The sequence below is a fragment of the Rhinolophus sinicus genome, linkage group LG03 (assembly GCF_036562045.2).
Source record: "Rhinolophus sinicus isolate RSC01 linkage group LG03, ASM3656204v1, whole genome shotgun sequence".
NCBI classification, from domain to species: Eukaryota; Metazoa; Chordata; class Mammalia; order Chiroptera; family Rhinolophidae; genus Rhinolophus; species Rhinolophus sinicus.
The window spans coordinates 111631671-111653881 of record NC_133753.1 but is presented as its reverse complement, the minus strand read 5'-3'; the positions used below and the strand labels follow the sequence as shown (position 1 = coordinate 111653881).

The window sequence follows — 22211 nt, the reverse complement described above, 5'->3', positions numbered from 1 at the left end:
ACAAGATCAATATTTTTGGAGTCAAACAGATATACATTTGAATCCCAGCTCAGTAATTCTCTGCTGTGAAGGGGGTAATTCTGCAAAAGCAGGTGTTATGATGCCTAAGGTACTGACCAAGAAAATAAGCCCACAGAAGTTAAGGGTTTTGCTTCAAGACACATAATGATGAGTAAATGGCCTAGGGAGAATTCAAATGCAGGTACCATTTTACCATATCTCCTTCAATGAGGTTTTCACCTCACTGGGGCTTGAATATTCCACTTGTTGGGGTTAACATCTGTTATAAACCTGTGTTTACTTCTTTGCTGTTGGCTACCTCAGTACTAGTTCTACATCATAAGGCCCCCTGACCACAAGAGAAAGACAACATCAAGAGTACACTGGAAAAGAGACGTTCAGTTTCAGCTCCACCCAGACTGCTGCTTTCTACTAATAAGCAGAATTTTTAAACCCAAAATGTTAAACCCAGCTGTTGTTACTGTGGTTAAACCTGATGTGGAGATTGTCTGTTTGGAGAATTTTAAAACATATGACTTTGGAGTCCCTGGAGACAGAGAGGAAGAAGCCTTAGAAGAATTTTGTCCTAGATAGCTCTCGAGATCTTTATAAAGAATAGGTAGTTTAGATTGGGATCTACTGTCAACTTCCTGAGATAAAACGAGATGAACTGCCTGAAGATTAGACTGGTCTTCCAACCGGTGGCTCATGTGCTGGAGGGCAAAACGGAGTTCATGTGCTGTAAGACTCAGCCTTCTTGATTCCTTGATTTACGCCAGGTGGGGGAAAATGGGAACAGCTACCAGGAACAGGGTTGAGGGGATACATACTTCGACCTAACAATTTGAGATTATTGTGACCTATACTTTATGGGATATGAATGTGGATAGAGATTGGGGGAAGGGGGAAGATATCAAAATAATTAAAGGAGAGGTAGAATTATGATAGCTTGATAAATGTTCTAAAACCAAAATAACTGCTCCTTGCAAATTATAGCAGAGAGAACAAGCAGGAGGGAAGATTGACCTAGCGATAACAAATGTCACGCGCGGGAAACAAGTTTCGCATTTTTTGCATTTGGAGAACGGACTGCTTCAGGATGTTTATAATTGAAGAAACTCACATGCAGCTGAACAAATCTTGCTTGCACAGCCACAGATGGAAATCTCTTCTCTACTGTCTACTCTGACTAGTATAGGTCTACAATTTCTTATCTGAAACTCAGGGGCACAATGTGTCAGAAGGCAGAATTTTTCACATTTGAAAGGTAATCCCAAAAGGGTCTGGGACAATATTCCATAATCAAATACATCAATATTTATACTGAATGGGATGTGTAAATACTAGAAATAGCTTCCCATTAGTTCAGATCAGATTTTGCTGCCAAATTAATTCAGATCAGGTCAGGTCAGATTTTGCCACCAGATGAGCCATGAAAAACTCATTTTGCAGAGCTTTCAGGACTTGGGGAATAAAGCTATGAAATTGTGAACCTATACAAATGGAAAGTTCTACTCGACCATTCTATTAAGAAGAAACATCAAGGGCCGGCCCGGTGGCTCAGGCGGTTGGAGCTCTGTGCTCCTAATGCTGAAGGCTGTTGGTTCCATTACCACATGGGCCAGTGGGCTCTCAACCACAATGTTGCTGGTTCGACTCCCACAAGGGATGGTGGGCTGCGCCCCCTGCAACTAGCAATGGCAACTAGACCTGGAGCTGAGCTGCGCCCTCTACAACTAAGATTGAAAGGACAACAACTAGACTTGGAAAAAGTCCTGGAAGTACACACTGTTCCCCAGTAAAGTCCTGTTCCCCTTCTCCATTAAAATCTTTAAAAAAAAAAAAAAAAAGACAGAAAGAAAAAAAGAAAAGGAAAAGAATAAAAAAAGAAACATCAATTTATTTACATGAAGATGGGGAACTTATATTTGGGGAATGTGCTTAGAAATAGTAGATAGATAATAACAATAATATAGATAACATTTCTTGAGCAATTATTATGTGTGAGCATTATTCTAAGCGTTGAATATGAATTAATCCATGTAAGTCTCTTACAATACTTTGAGGTACTGCACTGATGTATTAATAGGCCTATTTACGGATAAAGAAACTAAAGTACAGAAAGCTTAAATAACTGCCAAGTTCACACAGCAAGTGATTGGAGGGTCCCTATTTTAAACACAGATTGCTCTCTTCCCCAAATATTATGAATGTAATTTTATGTTCTACACAAAGAAAACAGCTTTTATATATCATTCTACTCACATTCCTTTCATCTATAGGAAACTAAGGGGTATGTTTTACATTTAATGATACTATAACACTTCTTGGGACGCTTGTTTTCTTCGTGAAATGGCTTTTGTATTAGAAAACATCTGCAATTCTTTATACTGAAACTGGGCCGATTAACAGACTATGGGCACAAACAACTTATTATAATAACATAAGAGGAACTGAACATTAAATTTTTTCCTTGAGGGTGGAGACTGGTTTATAGTCACTGTTTCATCCCCAAGGCCTAACTTAGAAATGTGTGTAATAGGAACTTTGTAGAATGAATGAATGAGTCTAAATCTCAAAAAAAAACCCCACAAAATAAATGAGTCCCATTCAGAAATGCTAATTTGTATTATTTTGCTTATTTACATTTTTCTCTTAGTTGATGTTAATCCATTTTTTATTAAATCAAAGTTTTATGTTAATTTGTTTTTATATAAAAGTAGCATTGATGAAGGGGAGGTTAACAACTTTGCATTTGGTTGAATGTATTATTTTAACTGGTCTCTACTGACTCCTGGTCATGTTTATGTGTTGTATTTATAATTTACATGGAATGTGTGACACATCCAGATAGGATCAGGCCTTATTCAAGCAGCACTTGGAAATGATGCTGCTTATCCAGTTTTACCACTCCGAGTACTTGACTGTGAGGGTCAGGTGCTTCCACCGCATTCCCATGCCTATCTCTAACAATATCTGAAGGGTTCTTTGACTCAGAACTTTGTAAAGATGAAATGATTGAGAAGGCCTAAAACCACACGATAAAACCAACTATATACAGTTTTCTAAATTTACCTGGAGCAAATCGTGTAGTTCTCGTATTAACATCCAATCCTATTCATTAAAGAATTTGTGAATAAAAAAACAACTCCTTCCTGGGCCTGTTCATATTTTGTATCATTGCCACAGCTCGGCAGGATGCACCATGCTCTCCTATGTCTTGCACTGCCCCAGTTTCTTGTATCTTCAGTTGTGAAAAATTCTCCCTCAAAGCACAAAGTCTTTCTCACTGAAGTCGTATAGCAGATTCTACTTTGCTACTGCACGGGACAGAGTCCCTATTTTTAAAAGCATCCTCACAAAATTGCCCAATGACTTCACATTCCTGTAGCTTTTCCCTCTACTATGCTGCCTCACTATTTCTCACTCTCTGTTTCTCCATTCCTCTGTTACTTCGTTCTATTCTGTTCTGTGGGATTAGAATAGGCTACTGTGACAGAGAGTGTAACTTTCTGGTAAGTCCAGATAAAGAATTCCCCATTGAATAGTAGCCACTTACCCTGTTACTTTCATGTCACATTATCTACGTCCTCTCTGAATATTCTTGGACCACACAGACACATGTTTACACATGCAGAGCTACACACCTGCACACCTATGCCACCCTTGCAGAGAGATGATTATTTGAGGATTTAAGTTGTCCTAATGGCATTTCAAGCATTAATTATACCAGTTATTAATATAAAACTAATTTTAAGAATTTTTTTTCAATTTTAACTGAAATTCTTACTTGGCAACATTCTTATTTTCCCTGTTGGGGAGATTCATATGCAAATTTAGAACTTTGTGGTTTATTATCAACAAGGCTCATAATTTCCAGGAAGCTGAAAAAGCTAAAGAAGTATTAACCAAGTTCTTTCTGCCCAGCTTTGATCCTTTTGGCTGTTTTTCTATATTTGGGGTAATAATGACATTAGAGGAATGCTAAATAACCTATTCACTCCTATCCACCATCTATTGAAGAAGACACTCATAATCGTCATCATTGCCTTCGATTTAATGCAACAAGAATCAAGCACTTGTCGTGTACCCACAACTGCATAATACAAATGTAGTATGATCTATTATACTAGGCATAAAAAGCTGAAATGCCAACATGTAAACCAGCAGTACATTATATGAAGTACCAAAATAGCTTAGAATATATGCCCACAAGTCTAACATCCCTAATACAATCACGGAATTCTAGAGTCAGGAAATTTTTTCATTGATTATATGGATTAATATTTGTGTTTGATAAATAAAGAGGCCGACACACAGAGGGGTTGATTTGTCCAACATTTTAGGAAATTATTATAGTGGCCATCCGTTTAGGTATAGGCCTTGAACCCTTCCCTTGCCTCTTTTGGGAGCTGCCTTCTCCTCTTCCTTCCATACTGAACCATGTTAATTCTTTTCCTGGCCCTTAGATACTATTAATTAGTCCAAGGGTATATTTGAGAATATGTATGTACTTTTTACTTAGTGATGTATACAGTAACTGTTTTAGAAATGCTGACATTCCTGTCATTAAACATCACTACGCACTAAAAAGTACATGCTACTAAAAATATTTCTTACTTATTTAGATTGTAAAACTCTTCAAATGATAAACAAATATCAGAGCCAGATTTGAACCTAAATTAATTGAATTCCATGTGAGTTCTTTGGCCAAAAAGTAATTCAATTTCCCCCAATATCAAAATGTCACAATTAATAACTTCTTAGTCTTTTTTAAAACCAATAAATTGCATCTTCTTACTCTGCTAGAATTTTGATACTGGTGTGGCTTTTACTAGATCTTTCCTGTAAATTTGATTTTTATGATTTCTTTATTTTATTTTGCTTTATTGCTTATTTAAGCTATATTCCAGACAACAATTATTCAACTTATTGGAACTCTTGCTAGGAAAATGGCTACAATATGAAACTTATAATTGAAAGAGGTCTTTCTTTATTCGTTATTCATTCATTCATTCACTTCTCTCCTTGACTTCTTTTCGCTTCTTTCAAAAAAATCATTGCTATAAATTGCATTGCTTTAAATGAATGACAATGTTTTGAGCTTAAACATCAATTGCATAACCCATCCATTTGTTCAAAGATGAGTTTATAACCTAATATGAGCCAATGGACTGTGAGGGATATTTATTGAAGTTTATAGGAAAGAACAGCGTCCTGTTATTCAGTAGTAGATACAGGTAGAGATGTTCTTTGACACTGGATAGAAAGAAGAAGGGTTATCCCTGGAAGGCAGTGGCAGTCATCTGGCTACCAGAATAGTACACAGGCTTAGGAAGAAGCTGACATAAAGAAAGCAGAGAGACCAAAAGATCTTCAGTTACATTATTAGATCTACTAGTTCAAGTCTTGCCTGAAACTAGCCCTATCTCAATACATTCTCTTTACAACTGTGGGGGTTCAGAGCTAGTCACCCCAAGATGTGCTTCTGTGGTATGTGGATTATTTCATCTAAAGGCAGCTTTAGCTGCAGGCTCAGGAGAAACTGCTGCCCCCTCCCTTGACTACTTGGAAGAACTTGAATTAGGGGCCTTGTCCATAATAGGAGATTATCAGAGATAACCTCTTTTGACCTGTCTGTAGGGCAGGACAAACTGCTTATCTTATGTCCTGCTATGGCTCTTTGAAACCCCCAGGGCACCTTACCTCTTCCCTAGCCCAGAAAGTATTGTATGCCTATATTCCCTTTCTGTCCTCTCCTGCAAGTGGGGTCTCTAACCCTTTCATGTATATGGGGTTCTCTACTTAAGTATGTATTACATTTGGTTATTTTCTCTTGCTAATCTGTCTCATGTCTACTTGACCAGCCAAAAGAACCTTAAGGTTAGAGGAAAGTTTCTTTTTCCCTACATTATTTAAGCCAGTTAGAGTTGGGCTTTCAGATTTTTTGCAACAAAAATAGTACTGAATGACAGACTATTATAGTTGGCATTTTATATAAAAAGTTTTGTTCACAATGGCAGGCATTATTAGTCACCTACACAAACTATTCTTCCTCCTTCCTAAGAAGAACCCCAATTTTATTCGTAATTCAGGCAGATAATGTGATTCAGGGATCCTCCCCACCCACCCCAAAACGTTAACGTTTATTAGTCTTAATCAGTCATGGTGATTCTATTTCCTTGTCAAGGGCTGCTTTAGGAATAGGATATAACCATGGACAAAATATATATAAACATAAGGCTAATTCTGCTGTGATCATCATGGAAGATTTCCTAACTCTTAAAAAGGGGAGACAAGACAAGACTTTCCTTTCTTTTCCAAATTTCAGACAATGTCCTGGGAAGAATACAGCTACTTGTAATTAGGAAAAACAAGAGAATCTAAGAAAAGCCAACCTGGCTTCCTTGAGCCACAGAATGAGCTAAGCCTGGAATTCCCCAGACTTTACCTTATGTGCAATAATAAACTCCCCATTGTATAATTTGCTGATAGTCATTTGTCCTATTAGTTGCAGTTGAAATGACCCTGACACAGGCAAAGACGATATTGATTGTCCAAGTAAAAATCACCTTACCTGATTGATTAAACCCAATCTGAGTCTTCAAAATACAGATACTTTTATAGTTTTAGGCACACTGTCTCATTTTAAGGTTTAATTTCACTGATTGAAAGACTAGAAGTGACCAATTAATACGTAATGCAGATTAAATTTAAATAATTTCTAGATCTTCAACTCGAGACAAAATGAGAACTTAGCCTGCTGAAAATTAATGTGTCCCTAAGCCTTTGTTTATCCAGGTGGTGAGAAGCAAAGACACTGGGAGGATCATCTTGGAAGGCAGCCAGAACAAATGCCCACAAGTCTTAACTGTAATCCCGCTGCCAATTCCTAAGATTCCTGTTACCTTAGCATTTTCCAGACCTGAAATTAATAATAGATGGAAACAAAAAAGAATGAGATGCCTAGCCTGATGTTTTATTCTTTTAAAGTTAGGAACATTCCATAAACAATTGAGAAATGCTTAGAATATGACCCCCCATGGATACGTTGTAGCCCCAGATCAAGAGGATATGCCCATGGGACAAGGCTTACATGAATACCTGACAGTGGGGAGGGGGTAGGGCAGGGGTGGTGGCAATGAGGTTGAACAGTGGCCTACGTATTTCAGATCTGCTCCTATAAAGGATTCAGGTGGTATTGGTCATAATAGTAGAAACAAAGGTAAACATTTACTCTGCTTTGGTGTGATTGCTACACAAATTCTTAGTAAAATGACATAAACTAGGTGCTCTGTAAATGTTCAATTCTTTCATCACTTCCCTTTCTCCCTCTCTTTTCCTCTTGTCTTATACTTATGAAGGAAGGGCTATGGAAAAAGGAAAATCATAGTTATGGAAGTTCTTTGCTACCTCCAAAAATTATAAATATCATTTTTCTAATGTTTTTGTAGAATACATCCAAAATATGTATAACTTCCCAGTATCAGAATAGAATCATTTTGTTGAGTGTTTCACTAGTCTCCTAGATAATATTTTGTGCTTCTCTAAAGTGCACTGGATTTAAGTCCAATCTAAAAATAACTCCTTTACCATTAGCTTTGATAATATTTTCAAGGCATATAATTCATGTGATAAAGTAGGTAACGAATGGGAAAACATCTATGAAAATTAACATTTGTACCAAATATCATATTTCCTAAATAAAGAAAAGCTTGTTTGAGTTCCCTCTTGGGGAATTTCTCCATCACTTTTGAATTATCTTTTGTAATTTCGAGATGAAATTACATCTTGAAATTTCAAAAAAATATAATCAAGCTGATAAAATTGGAATGGCATTCCACTGGAAGAATTGAAAGAACTGTGTTCCACAGGCTGTCCTCAAAAACAGGGCATTTTTATGCTGCCAATTTAACAACGTAGCACAGACATCCTTGGCCCTCACCCATCCCCAAGTCAGTTTTTTACGTTGTCACATTACTTTAAAATTTAAACTAAAAGAGGGTTGCCCAAAATAAAAGTGAAAGAGTGAATAAAAACCAAGTTATATATGATTACTTGTATAGGAGGTAAGATTGATAAGCAGTGGTCATTTTGCGAGTTATTTCTGCCAAGTGTGCAAGGGCTCCCCCACTTTGATGTTTTCCTACCTAGTTCAACTCTGCTATTGCATCTCATGCACTTAAACCACTTTTAAGGTTCCTTCTCTACACCCCCCTTTTCTCTTGGTCTCTTCTGAATTGAACCCTGTAGATTCCAACAACAAATGTCCAGTACTCAGGTGTGTCACTATAAAGCCCATTTGTAACATTTGATAAGCGGTTCCAGCTTGTTAGTTCCTCTTGGCCATCTATTACATTTTCATAACATGACTAAAGCTGAGGAGGAAATAACGGAGTTTGGAAAAGTCCTTAATAAAATAGTACCCCATAGAGATTAAGAACATAATTTTTGAATAAGAATGACAAGGGCACAGAAGTGAAGGATGTTGCAAGAGCATATTGCCTGACCTAATGGGTTGGAGGCAATTAGACAAAGTTAAGAGTTTAAATCAGCAGGACTTTGTGATATGATGGATGGAAGAGCATAGAAGAACAAAGGAGAAATCTAAAGTAACTCTCAGGTGTCTGACCTTAGCAAGTAGGTGCATGGTGACACCATTTTACTGGTAAACAGTGGAAGAAGATCAACTTCGGAGGTTAGATAATGAGTTCAGTTTTGTACATATTGTACCTGAGATATTTACAAGATATATTAATGAAGGGTGGCAGGGTCCAGAGCTCAGATCTAACCCAGAGTTGTAAATATGAGGATCATTCACACAAATAGATTAAAACGAAGGCTACAGGAGCTAATGAAAATTACCAATGAAGAGAAAGAAGAAAGTTTAAGACCAGGAACGTAAGGATCTCCGTGCAGTAATTGCTCTGAGGAGGAGCCCACAAAATGAGACCAAAGAGAAGTCGGAAAGTTTGGAGGAAAAAAGTGTCACATTACAGAAGTCAAAGAAAGGGTCTTTTAAGGGGGGGGGGGGGTGTCGACAGTGGTAAATGTTCAGAGGTCATTTAAGTGAAGCAAGTCCATGGGATTTTGTAACCTCAGCGTGGCCAAGTTTAGCGATGTAATTGAAAACAAAAGCTAGAGTGCAATGGGTTAACATGAGAAAAATACGAGGAAAGAGAGTCAGAGTATAGATAACTCTTCCAAGAGATCTGACCGCAAAGGGTAGAACAGTGAACGAGCAATAGCTGAAGAGGTATTAAGTACTGAAAGGGTTTGGTTTCCTTTTTACGATGGTTTTAATTGAGTAAGTTGCCTAGCTTGGAGCCAGTAGAAAGGTTAACATTTATAAGGAGGAGGGAATAATAATGGGATAAGATTCCAGAGGATGCAGGAAGGTCTGGAATCCAGACTTCTCTGGATGTTTGGAAAACCTCAGTTGCCCTTAGTTGAAATCCAAGTCCATTGGTGACACTGCACCCAAATGAGCTGTCTGGGCCTCCCATAATGGATAGTTTTTTCTCATTACTCAGATATTAGTTTTCTCCTCTGTAATTGTTTCCTATTACTGCTGTAACAAACTACCACAAGTTGCTTAAAAACAACATAAATTGATTATCTTATAGTTCTGGAGGTCAGAAGTCCAAAATAGGTGTCCCACGCTAAAATCAAGGCTGTGTTCCTTATGGCAGAAGTAGGGGAGGATCCATTTCTTTGCCTTTTTCAGCTTCTGCCTCTTGCATTCTTTGGCTTGTGGCCCCTTTCTCTGTCTTCAAAGCCAGCAGTGCAGCCTCTTTAGAAATTTCTCTCTGACTCTGACATACCACCTCCTTCTTCTAAAGGACCCTTGTGATTACATTTGGCCCTCCCAGATAATCTAGGATAATCTTCCCATCGCAAAATCCTTACCTTAATCTCATATGCAAAGCCCCTTTTTGTTTTATAAGGTGACATACTCACAGGTTTTGGGGACATCTTTGGAGGGCCATTATTCTGGATATCTTTGTGGACATTATTCTGTCTACCATACCTCTCTCTCTCTCAAGCACTCTGACAAACATGCTGAGAATTATGGATGGAGCCTTAGGAGTTTCCACTACTTGATATTTCACATAAGTAAAAATCTCAACAATGAATTTCAGCAATGTCATTCTCAAATGACAGACGGTTCAACATTTGGAGAGTTTGTTCCGGATGGCGTGAAGATCCCAGTTGGCCAGGCCTAGCAGAAGTTGATTTCATCATTTTTAGTGTTTCAGGGCAAAGTAAATGAACCACCCAAACAAATTCTGTGTGGTCCTTCAAGTGCTCTTTTTAAAGAAAATATTGTTCTGACATTTGTTCATATAGCAAGGAAGAATTTATTCAGGATTACTGTGACAGGTGTCAAGACTATCACAATAGGAAAGAGAAGTTGGCTCAACTCCGACTATAACAAGAAAAAGTGGGGATTTATAGCCAAGGATCAGAGTGGCGAGATGGGTGGATAGAAAACGACTAAGGGGAGAAGGCAGGCAGGCCAGGGTGACCAGATATCACTTGAGGGGATGGTGGAGGGTGAGAAATTGGATCAGATATTGAGAGTGATTAGATACCAAGGTGGGGGAATTCTCTCCAAAGTGACTTGGCAGGATTCTTGCTACAACTGGGCTCCTGAGGATTAGTCAAGAAAAGGGTTCAGAGGAGTCCGACTAAAGTTTGGCGAAGGATTCAGAACATCTTCGTCGCTATAGTATTTTTTGCAATTTATTACATTTTTTTTTTTTTTTTAAGATTTTATTGGGGAAGGGGAACAGGACTTTATTGGGGAACAGTGTGTACTTCCAGGGCTTTTTTCCAAGTCAAGTTGCTGTCCTTTCAATCTTAGTTGTAGATGGTGCCGTTCATCTTCAAGTTGTTGTCCTTTCAGTCTTAGTTGTGGAGGGCGCAGCTCAGCTCCAGGTGCAGTTGCTGTTGCTAGTTGCAGGGGGCGCAGCCCACCGTCCCTTGCGGGAGTCAAACCAGCAACCTTGTGGTTGAGAGCCGGCGCTCCAACTAACGGAGCCACCAGGCTGGCCCTAATTTATTACGTCTTATGCACAGACTCCTTAACTCCAGCCAAGGAACACCGAGTGTAGATCTAGCACTGTTCTTAGGGGGCTGGTAAAATCCACTGTCATCCTGGGACTAATCAAAAGGAAGAAAATGAGGGACAAGGTAAGATTTAAGGAAGAGAAGGAACAGGGTGCTATGAGGTTCAGTTGTCCGTGTCACTCAAAATTTTGCACATAAAAATGAGTCTCCTATTGTCAGGGACATTTAATAGCTGTGCCAAGTCAGCAAAATCAAAATGACTTATACCCCCTCTTCACAAACCACATTCCTTTGCAGAGTTTAAACAAGTGAATCCTGATCAACAAAAATGATGAATCCTTTATCCCATCTTTCAACACACACACACACACACACACACACACACACACACACACACACACACAGACATAAAAAAGCCAACTAATTTTCATCGTCATTATCAAAAAATAACCCTGCCGATACTATTACTTTACAGCATCATTTTATTTCTCCATGCCATATAACACCAGAAACTGTAACATCTTTTGAAAATTAATACAAATAAACTAAATTGGCATTCCTCATTTTATAAGGAGACTTCGTCTCCTATTACCCCTGTGCATCAGAAAAAAAGCAGGGGGTAATCTGTTAGACAGTCTAGTGCAACATGCAATACAAATGATGCAAAATAATCTCTACTTTTATTCCTCCAATTGACTTTGAGTCCATACCGATTCCACTTCAGATAAGCAAAGAAACAACTCTTATCTAGTATCTCTTCTTTTTGTTCCTTTCTCAAAATCTCCTAGGTCTCTCTCTCTCTCTCTCTCTCTCTCTCGAATTTCCTGTTCTCCTACCAGGATCCATTTTTACCTTTTGGCCTCTGGCCAGGTGGTCAGTCCTTGCATTCACCTATCATTCTCGTCAAAAGAGTCAGACCTATTGGAGGGGACTTCAGGTCCTGCTAATAGGAAGAGGTAGGAGAGCTTACAAAAAAACTTTCCTTCTGCTTAGACTGATATCCTCTTGGCATAACTCAGGTGCATCATTACGCTGACAGTGTGTGTGTTATTTCTCAACCTTGTCAAAAACTCCTTTAGGACAATCTGAGGTGATCTGAGACCCTGAAGTGGGTGGGAAGGAACCCTGCCCCAGAAAGGGAGCTATGGGCTAAGTTAACCTATGCTGTCCTACCTTCACCCTAGTAACACACTTTGTCCTACCTCTCTTCCTCTAATTAGCTTAAAGCTCAGCATCATCTTGCCAGTTCTAACTTGGCTAAATTATCTCCAGATAATTACTAGGGTGTCCTACCTTCACCCTAGTAACACACTTTGCCCTAGTGGTCTAGACACAAGCTGGGAAACCGTACTGCACTCTGCCCACCAGGCCGTGGCCCCCACTTCCCACCACGTACCTGTCTATATTCATCTTTGTGATGTCCTCACTTCTTTTCCACAAAGACAACCCTCCCAATCACCCGAGCCACTGCCAAGGTTCCACACATCTTTCTGTAGTAATGTTTTTATGCGTCTTTGTGGACATATTAGCTGACTCCAGCAAGCTCCGAGAAGAAAACCCTGGATTCATATCAGCAGAAGGGGATTCACTCTCTCCCTGCATGGAGGGGGTAGCGGTTAAACTCTTATGGGAGTTGGGGAGTCACTGGGCTTCACCCCAAGGAGTGATCTCTCCCATCCCCTCTCATGCACTCCTTTCCCCACCTACTCCTCATGGGGAAGAAAAGAAAGACTCCTCTCCAGACCACTTGTGAGGAAAGGGATCCATCTATCCACTGGGAAACAGAAACAGCATCAAAAACTAAACTAAACCCCAAATGTTGCTCATTTTCTCCAGATATTCTGGAGATAATTTAGCCAAGTTAGAACTGGCAAGATGATGCTGAGCTTTAAGCTAATTAGCGGAGGAGTGGTTGTCATGAGGACCATGAATGCATTCGGTGAGAGTAACATTTACAGGCAGAGCCATGTCAGGTAACAAGGGAGCGGCACAGAGGGTATTAGACGTGCTCTCTCCTCTCCCGCTGTGGGTACTGCAGCCTTGTCAAGAAGAGGCTTGCCTGGGAGATTTCTGGCCTACCTTTTAGGATTTAGCCCAAAGCTTAGTTCTCCATGCCTATTGTAGAACAGCAGAAATTCACTTGCAAATCCTGGATGATCATCTGAATTACCTGGAGAGCTTTGTAAAAATATAGCCTCCCAGACGTCCTCCTACTAGATTCCCTCAAGCAGAATTTCAGCAGTGAAGCTTCCAGGTGCCAGCTTAGAGAAGCATGTTTATCATTCATGGAATGTGCTCGTAAGGCACAGACCTGGAAGAGATCTATTCTAACTTTTCCATTTTTCTATTAAAAAAACAAACTCAGAGTTGTTAAGTGCAATGTGTACAATTACAACACTTTATTATTGTTTTAGAAAATACAGTAATGAAAAACTTTGTGTGGAAAAAAATATATGTATGTGCCTGAGGAAGAAATCTGGGCACATTCTAATGGTACCCCCATTGAAACCTGTGGACCAGCCACGCTATGGTGATTTGTATCACATATGTACTTAACTTTCATTCATTCACTCACTTAACAAATGACTTAACAAATGTGCCGAGCACTGCTTTAGGCACAGAGGATACAGTAATGAACAAAATAACCAAAAAGTGCTGTCCTCACGGAGCTTTCATTCAAATGAGGGGCGAGAGACTGCCAACAAGATAAAAATATAGAGTAGTCAGACATAGTGTGTCAGTCAAAACAGAGAAATAATAAATGGCTATTACATTGTTTTGTGCACCTGAAACTAATTTTTAAAAATGTTAAAAAAAAAAAAAAAAAGGCATTAAGGCAAAAAAAAAAAAAAAAAAAAAAGAACAGGAAACAGATTTGATGTGTTTAGCAATGGGGATCAGGTTGAAATTGTAGGCAAGATGACAGGGAAGGCTTCATTGTGTGAAGGTGATTGTGCAAAAACCTGAAGGAAACGAGAGAGCCAGCCATGCATACATCAGGGGTACAATCATCCCAGCAAAGGCAATAGGAGGTGCAGAAACCCTGGGGTGCGAGCAGGCCTGGTCTGTTAGGAATGAGGATAGTGGGAATGTGGCAGAATGAATGGGGAGAGGAGGGCTAGGAGGTGTGTCAGGGAGGTAAAGGGGGGCCCATCACACAGGACCATGCAGTGTAAGCACTTGGGTTTCTAGTCTGACTGAGATGAAAAATCATAGGAGGATTTTGGACAAAAGAGTGTCACGACCCAACTTTTATTTTAATGGGACCTCTCTGTGCAGAGTTGAAACCAGACGGAGAGCACAGTAGTGGAAGCAGTGTAGCCAGATAGGAAGCTACGGCAATGCTTCAGCTACATGTGCTGGGCGAGGGAATTAACCATTTCAATAAATGGGAAGCTGGGAGGGGGGTGCATTACAGGGCACTCATGCCTCAAAGTGAGCTTAGGAAGGAGGCTAGGAATCTGCATTCCCCTCGGCCTGCTTAGCTCCCACACGTCTGACAGTGAGAGCATCCCACCATCACAGGAGCGATGCTAGTTGTTAGGGATGGGTGAGTCTCATCCTACCCGGTCTCCAAACACTAAACAAGTCCTCACAGCATTCATGTCAGCCAGACCTCTCACACTGGTTCTGGGGAGTGCTGAGAACACAGCGTCTGCCTGAGGCCCAAACAACACCTGCTTCCTACACCACCTCTCTCGCTTCTTGTTTTTCCTAAGTGGTTCCCTCCCCGCCCCCCAAGTGTCCTAAAGGCTCTGATCTCATTGCTCTTCAGGGCACTTACTTCCCCATGTCATTAGGGTTGCAGCCTTTCCATCATGGTTGCAACTACGTATCTTGTTCCCTCTAAAGCATTATTAAAACAGGTATTTTTAAACTCTTAGGTATGGGGTTGTTGGACTACTGCTAGGTGAAAAATAGGTATTTGCTCCAGTCTGCCATTGTATCTCATATTCTTCCTCTAAAATGTAATCCTGTTATAAGGATGGTCATCACTATGAAATGGAAAATTTTGTGATACGTAAGGAAAATTCCTAGCAAATATCACACTGTATTTTAATTCTTTTAACTGACCGAACTTATTTGCCAGTTAAATCTGTTCTTATAATGCTGCTTAGTTTTTCCAAATCAACAAATACATGCCAACATCAGATATATTCTAAGTGTTCCCAGTATTATTGGAAAGAAATGGAAAACCCTTCAAACTCGGTCACTGGCACTAGGGAGGCTGGTCTCTGTACAAATAAAAACATTGAAGGGGAGGATGGAGAAATCTTCAAGAAGGAAGACTAAGCTGATTTGTAAGAGGTGAAATATTTGTGCTACAAAAATGCAAAAAATAAGTGAATCGTTTATTCCAGAGAATTACTGTTCTCAAATGCTCATTGTAAAAGTCTAGAGAAGATTAGAAAACTAGGAAGATTTTGTTGTCATTTTTTTTTTTTTTTAATGAAAGTAGTGAGAGGGATGTATTTACAAGGATGTGTCAGTTTTCAAGTCCAAGTATGGCAACAGATGAAACTGGGCTCCCTGCGGTTACTGAGAAATATACACAGCTTTCAAAACCAGCATGAAGGTGAGTCAGAGTGATGGGCTTTTGTACAGAGGAGGAAGCTGACATAGTCTTTTAGGCCAAACACTAATCCTGGGTGGCTGGTGGAATGAGGTATTTAATCATCTCACCGGTCACAGTCTTTCTTCTTGAGTAAATAGTTGGCAACCTTGGTCATTAGCTTGAAAAACAGAGAGAAAAGGAAGGATTCACAAGTGAGTGCCCAGCAGAGGTGTTTGTTTAGGCTAAATCCTGACTGTTCTTTAGGGTCTAAGTCAGTGTTGCTTCTTCCCCGCCCAACTGTGGAGATGTGACTGTAGGAGCAGGTGATTTCTTTCTGTGTGTCACAATGTCCCAATAACTAATCACTGCGTGCATGAATGAATGAATGAGTGAATGAATGAATGAAAAGATGACCATGAAGGATACCTGAGACCCCACTGGGAACAAGCGTGCATCCCATTGTCAGAGGTATTTAAATCAGAAACCAGATCAGTGGTTCTTGGCATTTCTCTGTTTGGTGAACAATTTTGGGTGGTGGCATACGTGAAGGGATCAAAAGGGAACACCCTTTTTAGAAAGATTTAGAAAACCTGAAAAGAGAAAAAAAAGCTTTCCAACCATTCAGTGGGCCATGCTTCAGCAGTGTATCACTGTTTACGCAAACCCACAAACTTCCTGGATTCATCAGGCAAGGTTTCCATGAGTTGTAGGTCTTTTAACCTGGTCTTTATTATACCACATCTCCTCTCCTGATGATCAGTAGCAAATTGTAGCCTGCTGTCCTCGCAGTCTGACCGTCACAACCTACCAAACCTGTCTGATAGCTCTAGGACTATAGCTGCGTGATGGCAAAACGCCAATTTTACTCATTGATTACGATTGGCAGCTGACCTATCAAGAGCTTGAGGGACACCAATGTCTGAGAGTCACTCACTTTGAAAATCATCAGTGAGGAACACTGCAGAAATAATTCCTGTACAGGTGAAGACATATCACTCCTAAAATGCAGTGTCCAACTCTAAGTTTCTAAGCTGCTACTTAAACTAGAATTACTTCTGCTATGAACTATTTAGTCATTTTTGACATAACTCACATGTGGCCCTCTGCTAAGAGCATGAAGGGACTTAGGGTATGAAGAATGAGAAGCTGGAAATGGCCAGAGGTAAATGTCACAGTGTCTTCTGGGCCTTTCATCTTTCAAGGTTGACACAGAAAAGTGGGCATAGCCTGGTCCGGCTGCAGGCAGAAGGCCCTGCTTATCTGTCCTCCTTCTAAACCTTTCTAGACATCTGTACCCAACTACCATCAGCCCTTCTCCTGTCTCCTCTTTGCCATGCCTCTCAGCCCCCATTCTCACCTGCACTCACCTATTTTAAGTGGAAGCAGAAAGCGGAAATCATGAAAAATGGTGTGTGCTTATGGAAATTTCCACAACGGTAGCAATTTTAATGAGTTCCTATCTTGCCTGTGGCTATCTTGATTTGCCCCTAGACAGATAAAGTGTCTCTCTTGTCTCTGGTTCTCCTTGAGCCTCTGGATATGAGGTTAAGCCTAAGATTATCTGTTCAGATGACAAAACATCAAGCCTTAGGCAGCCACATCCTTGGCAAGACCATCTGAGCTGCTAGTGAATGCCTAGGAAAGACCACAGGTGTCTGAGCTTTGGGGACATGTGGAGCTGTCAGGACCTTAGGGACACACATTCCTTCCAGATGAGGGAGACTGAACTAGGAAAGAGCAGTTCAGGACAGGTCATGCTAAGGCTAGCGGTAGAGTCTGGAAAACTATGGCCTTGGGCTATTTCCACTATACATCGCATGCGAGGCTGCGGAATCCCCTTCTTTGTTGAAGAATTTAAAACACTTTTGATATTTGTAACATGTTTAGAAATGGAACAAAAACATTTCTGTTTTATGTGTAAAGAGGTCACTCAATAGTAAAACATTCTTGTATGAGAAATTTCTTTTTTGGTGTATATATTCCTTAGCTTATCTCCTTATCAGCATTTTCGTTTATGAAAACAATACAGTAGAAATCAAAGGCCTCGTGCCATCTCTCCTCTTTCAGTTTCATCTTCCTTCTCTATTCCTTTTCCAATGTGTCTTCCCTGTGCTATGGACTGAATTGTGCCACCCCCCAACCCCCATCATATGTTGAATCCTTAACCCCCAACGTAGTAATATTTGCAGATGGCGCCTTTGGGAATTAATTAGATTTAAATGAGGTCATGAGAATGGGGCCCTCTTCATGAGATTTATGCCCTGATAAGGAGAAACATCAGAGAGCTTGTGGTCTCTCTCTCTCTGCCATATGAGAACACAACAAAAAGGTAGCTGTCTGCAAACCAGGAAGAGAATTCTTACCAGAACTGGACCATGCTGGCACCTTGAGCTTGTACTTCCAGCCTCCAGAACTGTGGCAAAATTAATTTCTGTTGTTTAAGCCACTCAGTCTACGGTATTTTGTTGTGGCAGCCTGAGCAGATCAAGACAGTCCGACTCTCTTTTTCTACTACTGTTCTTTTCTGAGACAGCAGACAGAGGATGGAGATCTCATGTCTATATTTGCCTATGTAATGCCACCCTGCTGCATTTTTGTCCCTTTATCATTAGAATTGGGTAAATGTCGTGCGGGAGACCCTGCTCGCTGCGCCATTTGTCATGCAGGGCGGCCTGCGGGGTCTCTGCTCCCGCTCCCCATACAAGAACGCAGGATATGGTGAGGCCAAAAAGGAACACCCACGGAGCCATAGGTAGGGGAGTCATACCACTATATTCTCTCTGGCGGCACTATACTCTCAATGGAGGCTGGATCCACACTGTCCGCAAACCGCCATCCACACTTGCCAGCCCAGCCACCATCTTCTTGCTAGCCCCCATTCTTTCTCTCTCTGCTAGCGTAGCCACAGCAGTTATATTAGTGGCCAATGGCTCACTGGTTACAGCTGACGGCCAACTAGCCACAGCTGATGGCCACGCAATCACAGTTGATGGCCATTTACTATCTGAGCCGGCACCTGTCTATGTGAGGCCGAGAGCCTGCAAACTACTTTCTGGGGCTCTGCCCCCACAGTAAACAAAGTATTCTACTTATATTGCATTATTTAAAAAAGAAAAAGAAAAAGAAAAAAAACCATTTTGACCAGTTTGCCTTCTGGAATGGCACTAAACTCCTTTCTTCATTGTGCAAATTGGTAGAAAGGAAGGGGAAAACTGAGGAAAGGGACAGAAGGAGAACTCAAGAGAGAGGAGAAGGTGACAGACAAGCTCACACAAAGACAGGAGCCCCAGGGCACCCCTCCATCCCTGAGCCTCACTGAGGCCCAGGCTTCCGGTCCTGCACCCCACTCCTTTCCTCAGCATCTTCTCATTGCCTCTTCCTGCCACTTCCCATCTTTTTTTCCCCCTCCTGTTGGAACTCATTTTAACCCATAAGAACCCATTCTATCAATCCCAGATTTCCATGCCTCCACCTACTGTGGCAACAGAAAGTTGATCTATGTGCTAATGGCTGAGGATCAGTGATCCTCCCTCCCAAACAACAATGCTATATGTTAACTAGAGGCATGTAAAAAGAATACATCCACCTTGGTTTCAGAGAGTGCTCATCCAAAAGGAAATCAGCCCAGCACTATTCAGTAGAAAAATGAGAGGCACAAATGCAAGCCACAATAATATTTTTAAATTTTCTAGTAGCCATATTTTTAAAAAGTAAAAACAAATGAGTGAAATTAATTTTTAAAATGTATCTTGACACAATATATCTCAAATATTTTAATACATCATCAATGTTTTTATATTTAATGAGATATTACACAATTTTTTCAAACTAAGTCTCCCAAAACAAATACGTATTTTATACTTACAGCTCATCTCAATTCAGACCAGCCACATTCAGTTACTTAATGGTCACATGTGACTAGTGTCTACCAGAGTGGACAGCACAACCCTAGCCAGATAAAAAGAGCCTCAGATGAAAAAAAGGCCTACCACCACATGGACTCCCCATCCAGGGCCTGAAAACACGGGACTATTAGAGAGGCAACAAACTAAAGGCCCCTTTGAGATCTGAGATTTTTTTTTCGTTGCTTTTTTTAAAAAGTACTCAAACCACTGTCACGTGGGGTGGCATGCGGGGTCTCTGGTCCCGCTCCCCACATAAGAACGCAGGACATGGTGAGGCCAAAAAGGAAGACCCACAGAGCCATAGATAGGGGAGTCACACCACTATAGTCTCGCTGGTGGCTGGGTTGGAGACACAGGAAGCAGGAGCCAAACGATCTGCAACCCGCCATCCGCTTCTCTCTGCCAACCAACCTCACCTGCCAACTGCAATCCACTCTTGCTGACTCAGCCACCATCTTCTTGCTAGCCCCCATTTATTTGCTAGCGTAGCCACGGCAGTTATATTAGTGGCCAATGGCTCACTGGTTACAGCTGATGGCCATCCGGTTACAGCTGATGGCCATCCAATCACAGCTGATGACCATTTACTACCTGAGCCAGCACCTTTCCACGTGAGGCCCAGAGCCTGGAAACTGTACTCCTGGCTCTGTCCCCACACCACCATCTCCTCAAATATTGTTAGAAGTTGAAATGTTCAGAATAAACATTTTTCCATGGATTCTTAAAAGGCAGCATATTGCTAATAATAATTTCTAAGAGCAGAGACTAGTTTGACCCCTCCCTTCATGATTTCTGTGAGGCCAACAGCATCCCACCCGTTGTGCAACTTGGTGCACAAGCTTTCACCCTGTGATCCCTCAGGAGAGTGATGACTGCACATTAGTCTTATTTGCTGAGAAATGAGTAATTATATGCTTGCATGGACTAGCAGAGCAAAGCTGTTCCATCCCTAGCAGGTGTGCAGGTACACAACAGTTACAGACTTTTGTATCCTGGACTAATAGTTAAGTTTCACTTGGGTGCAGCTGTGGGTTGTGTTACCACTGGGGCTTGAATAAATGCTGAACCTTCCATTATAGTAATCAATTGTCAAGACAGTGTGTCAGATTCATCCATATGCCACTGGCTCAATTATTCCTACAATTGTACCCAAGCTCTGATGTCCCTTACTTCTTGTAGCTGAAGACTGCCTTTTATGTAACCAGAGAAGTGATTTTAATGGTAGAACTTTCAGAATGAGAGCGGTAAGGAGGATGGTACTGCAAAGTCTAGTAGAATGGGATCTGCTTTCAGCAGTTAAATGTTTTGATGGTCTTGGAAGATTTGTTTTCAAGGATTCTCTGCTGCCAGCCACAAAATCTTTTATCTATTTGTTGGAGCCTCACTCTCCCTCCTTACTCAGGGGCTAGCTGATAGAAATTGTTAAAAGATAAGCTTTTATGTCCAGGAAGTATTTGTGATTTTATTAAGAAACACTGAAAAGCCTAAAAGAATCTCTATAGGAGATGCCATGCTAATAGAGCTTTTCTAGATTGCCTCAAATTACACCCCTGCCGACTCTAAAGCAGACTTGGGTTAAAAAACTAGTCTATTCTCATTTACTTCTCCCAGAAGGAGCAATGACCTTTTTTCTCAGTCGAATTAAAATTCAAATTGAAGCATATTTCTGCCTGATAATAGCTCTTGTGAAAGATTCTTAGGGAAAAGAATAACATGAAACCTGGGATAGCTGTTGTTTGTAGACTGGATCTTCAAGGACAGCCCATTCCCATGGTTAATTGAAAGTTAAATGTGTATAAAAAAGAGTTGGCAAAGACTGATTCTCCTTCCTCTCCAGAGGCTTCCAAGTTCTTTTTTCATGAGCACCCAGAATCTTTCCCCTTACTGGATCCAGATTCCATTCTCAGTATATCTGACCAGATGACGCAACATCTGTGTTCTCTTTTAAGAACGTGAGAAATGAAGCTTTTCATCTTCCCTCTCTTTGAGTTCTGGGAAATTCAATTAAAACTGCTCAGACTTTCCTTTTCTTGTTTGCTTTAGAAGACAACTCACCAGAAGAGTCCTGCGGCAGTCTCCCGCCTGTGGAAGAAGGTGATCGAAAAATTAGCTTGATTATGGAGTTGTCGACCCAGGTTTCCCTGCAGACTGAGAAGATAAGTCAGCTGGAAGAAGTTTTAGACGAAAAAGAAAAGAAGATTCAGCAGCTAGAAGCTGAGCTGGGGGCCCATCCTTTCCAAGAGGTCAAGGACTCTCAAGAATGTTTACAAGAATCCCCCATTTTCATTAATAATAGCATCAGTCCTGTGGTCTCTGATGAGGATATGTAAAGATTCGCAGTAAGAAAACAATAAAAGTTCACTAAGTCTTGTCAACGTAAAGCCTAGAACCCAATTTGTCTCCTCACTGGAAAACTCACGGGTTTGAATATATCTTATAATGTTCATGTTGGAAGGAAACAAAACAAAAGGAAGTGTTCAGAAATAAACACGGAATGTTAGGCATCAGGAGTCACGTAATCCACACAGCTGTACAATACTATGTTTTCAGACATTCCTGGTAACAGCGGGAGAGGGAAAACCACAAAACTAGAGAGATGGTAAAAAACTTAGCATCATACTTTTGCCAGGTTTGTCACACTGCAAGGAAGGGATGGCACCAGTCCCATTTTTGTATGC

General features: G+C 40.7%; 1 protein-coding gene across 1 annotated transcript in view; it reads left to right on the top strand.

The window, feature by feature from the left end:
- CCDC192 (coiled-coil domain containing 192) overlaps nucleotides 1-21893 on the top strand; it is a 180664-nt gene extending 158771 nt beyond the window's left edge. The window contains 1 exon segment of the mRNA XM_074329196.1: nucleotides 21577-21893. Within this exon segment, the coding sequence (XP_074185297.1) occupies nucleotides 21577-21863 (287 nt within the window). The 3' untranslated portion in view covers nucleotides 21864-21893.
- Nucleotides 21894-22211: the final 318 nt, after the last annotated feature.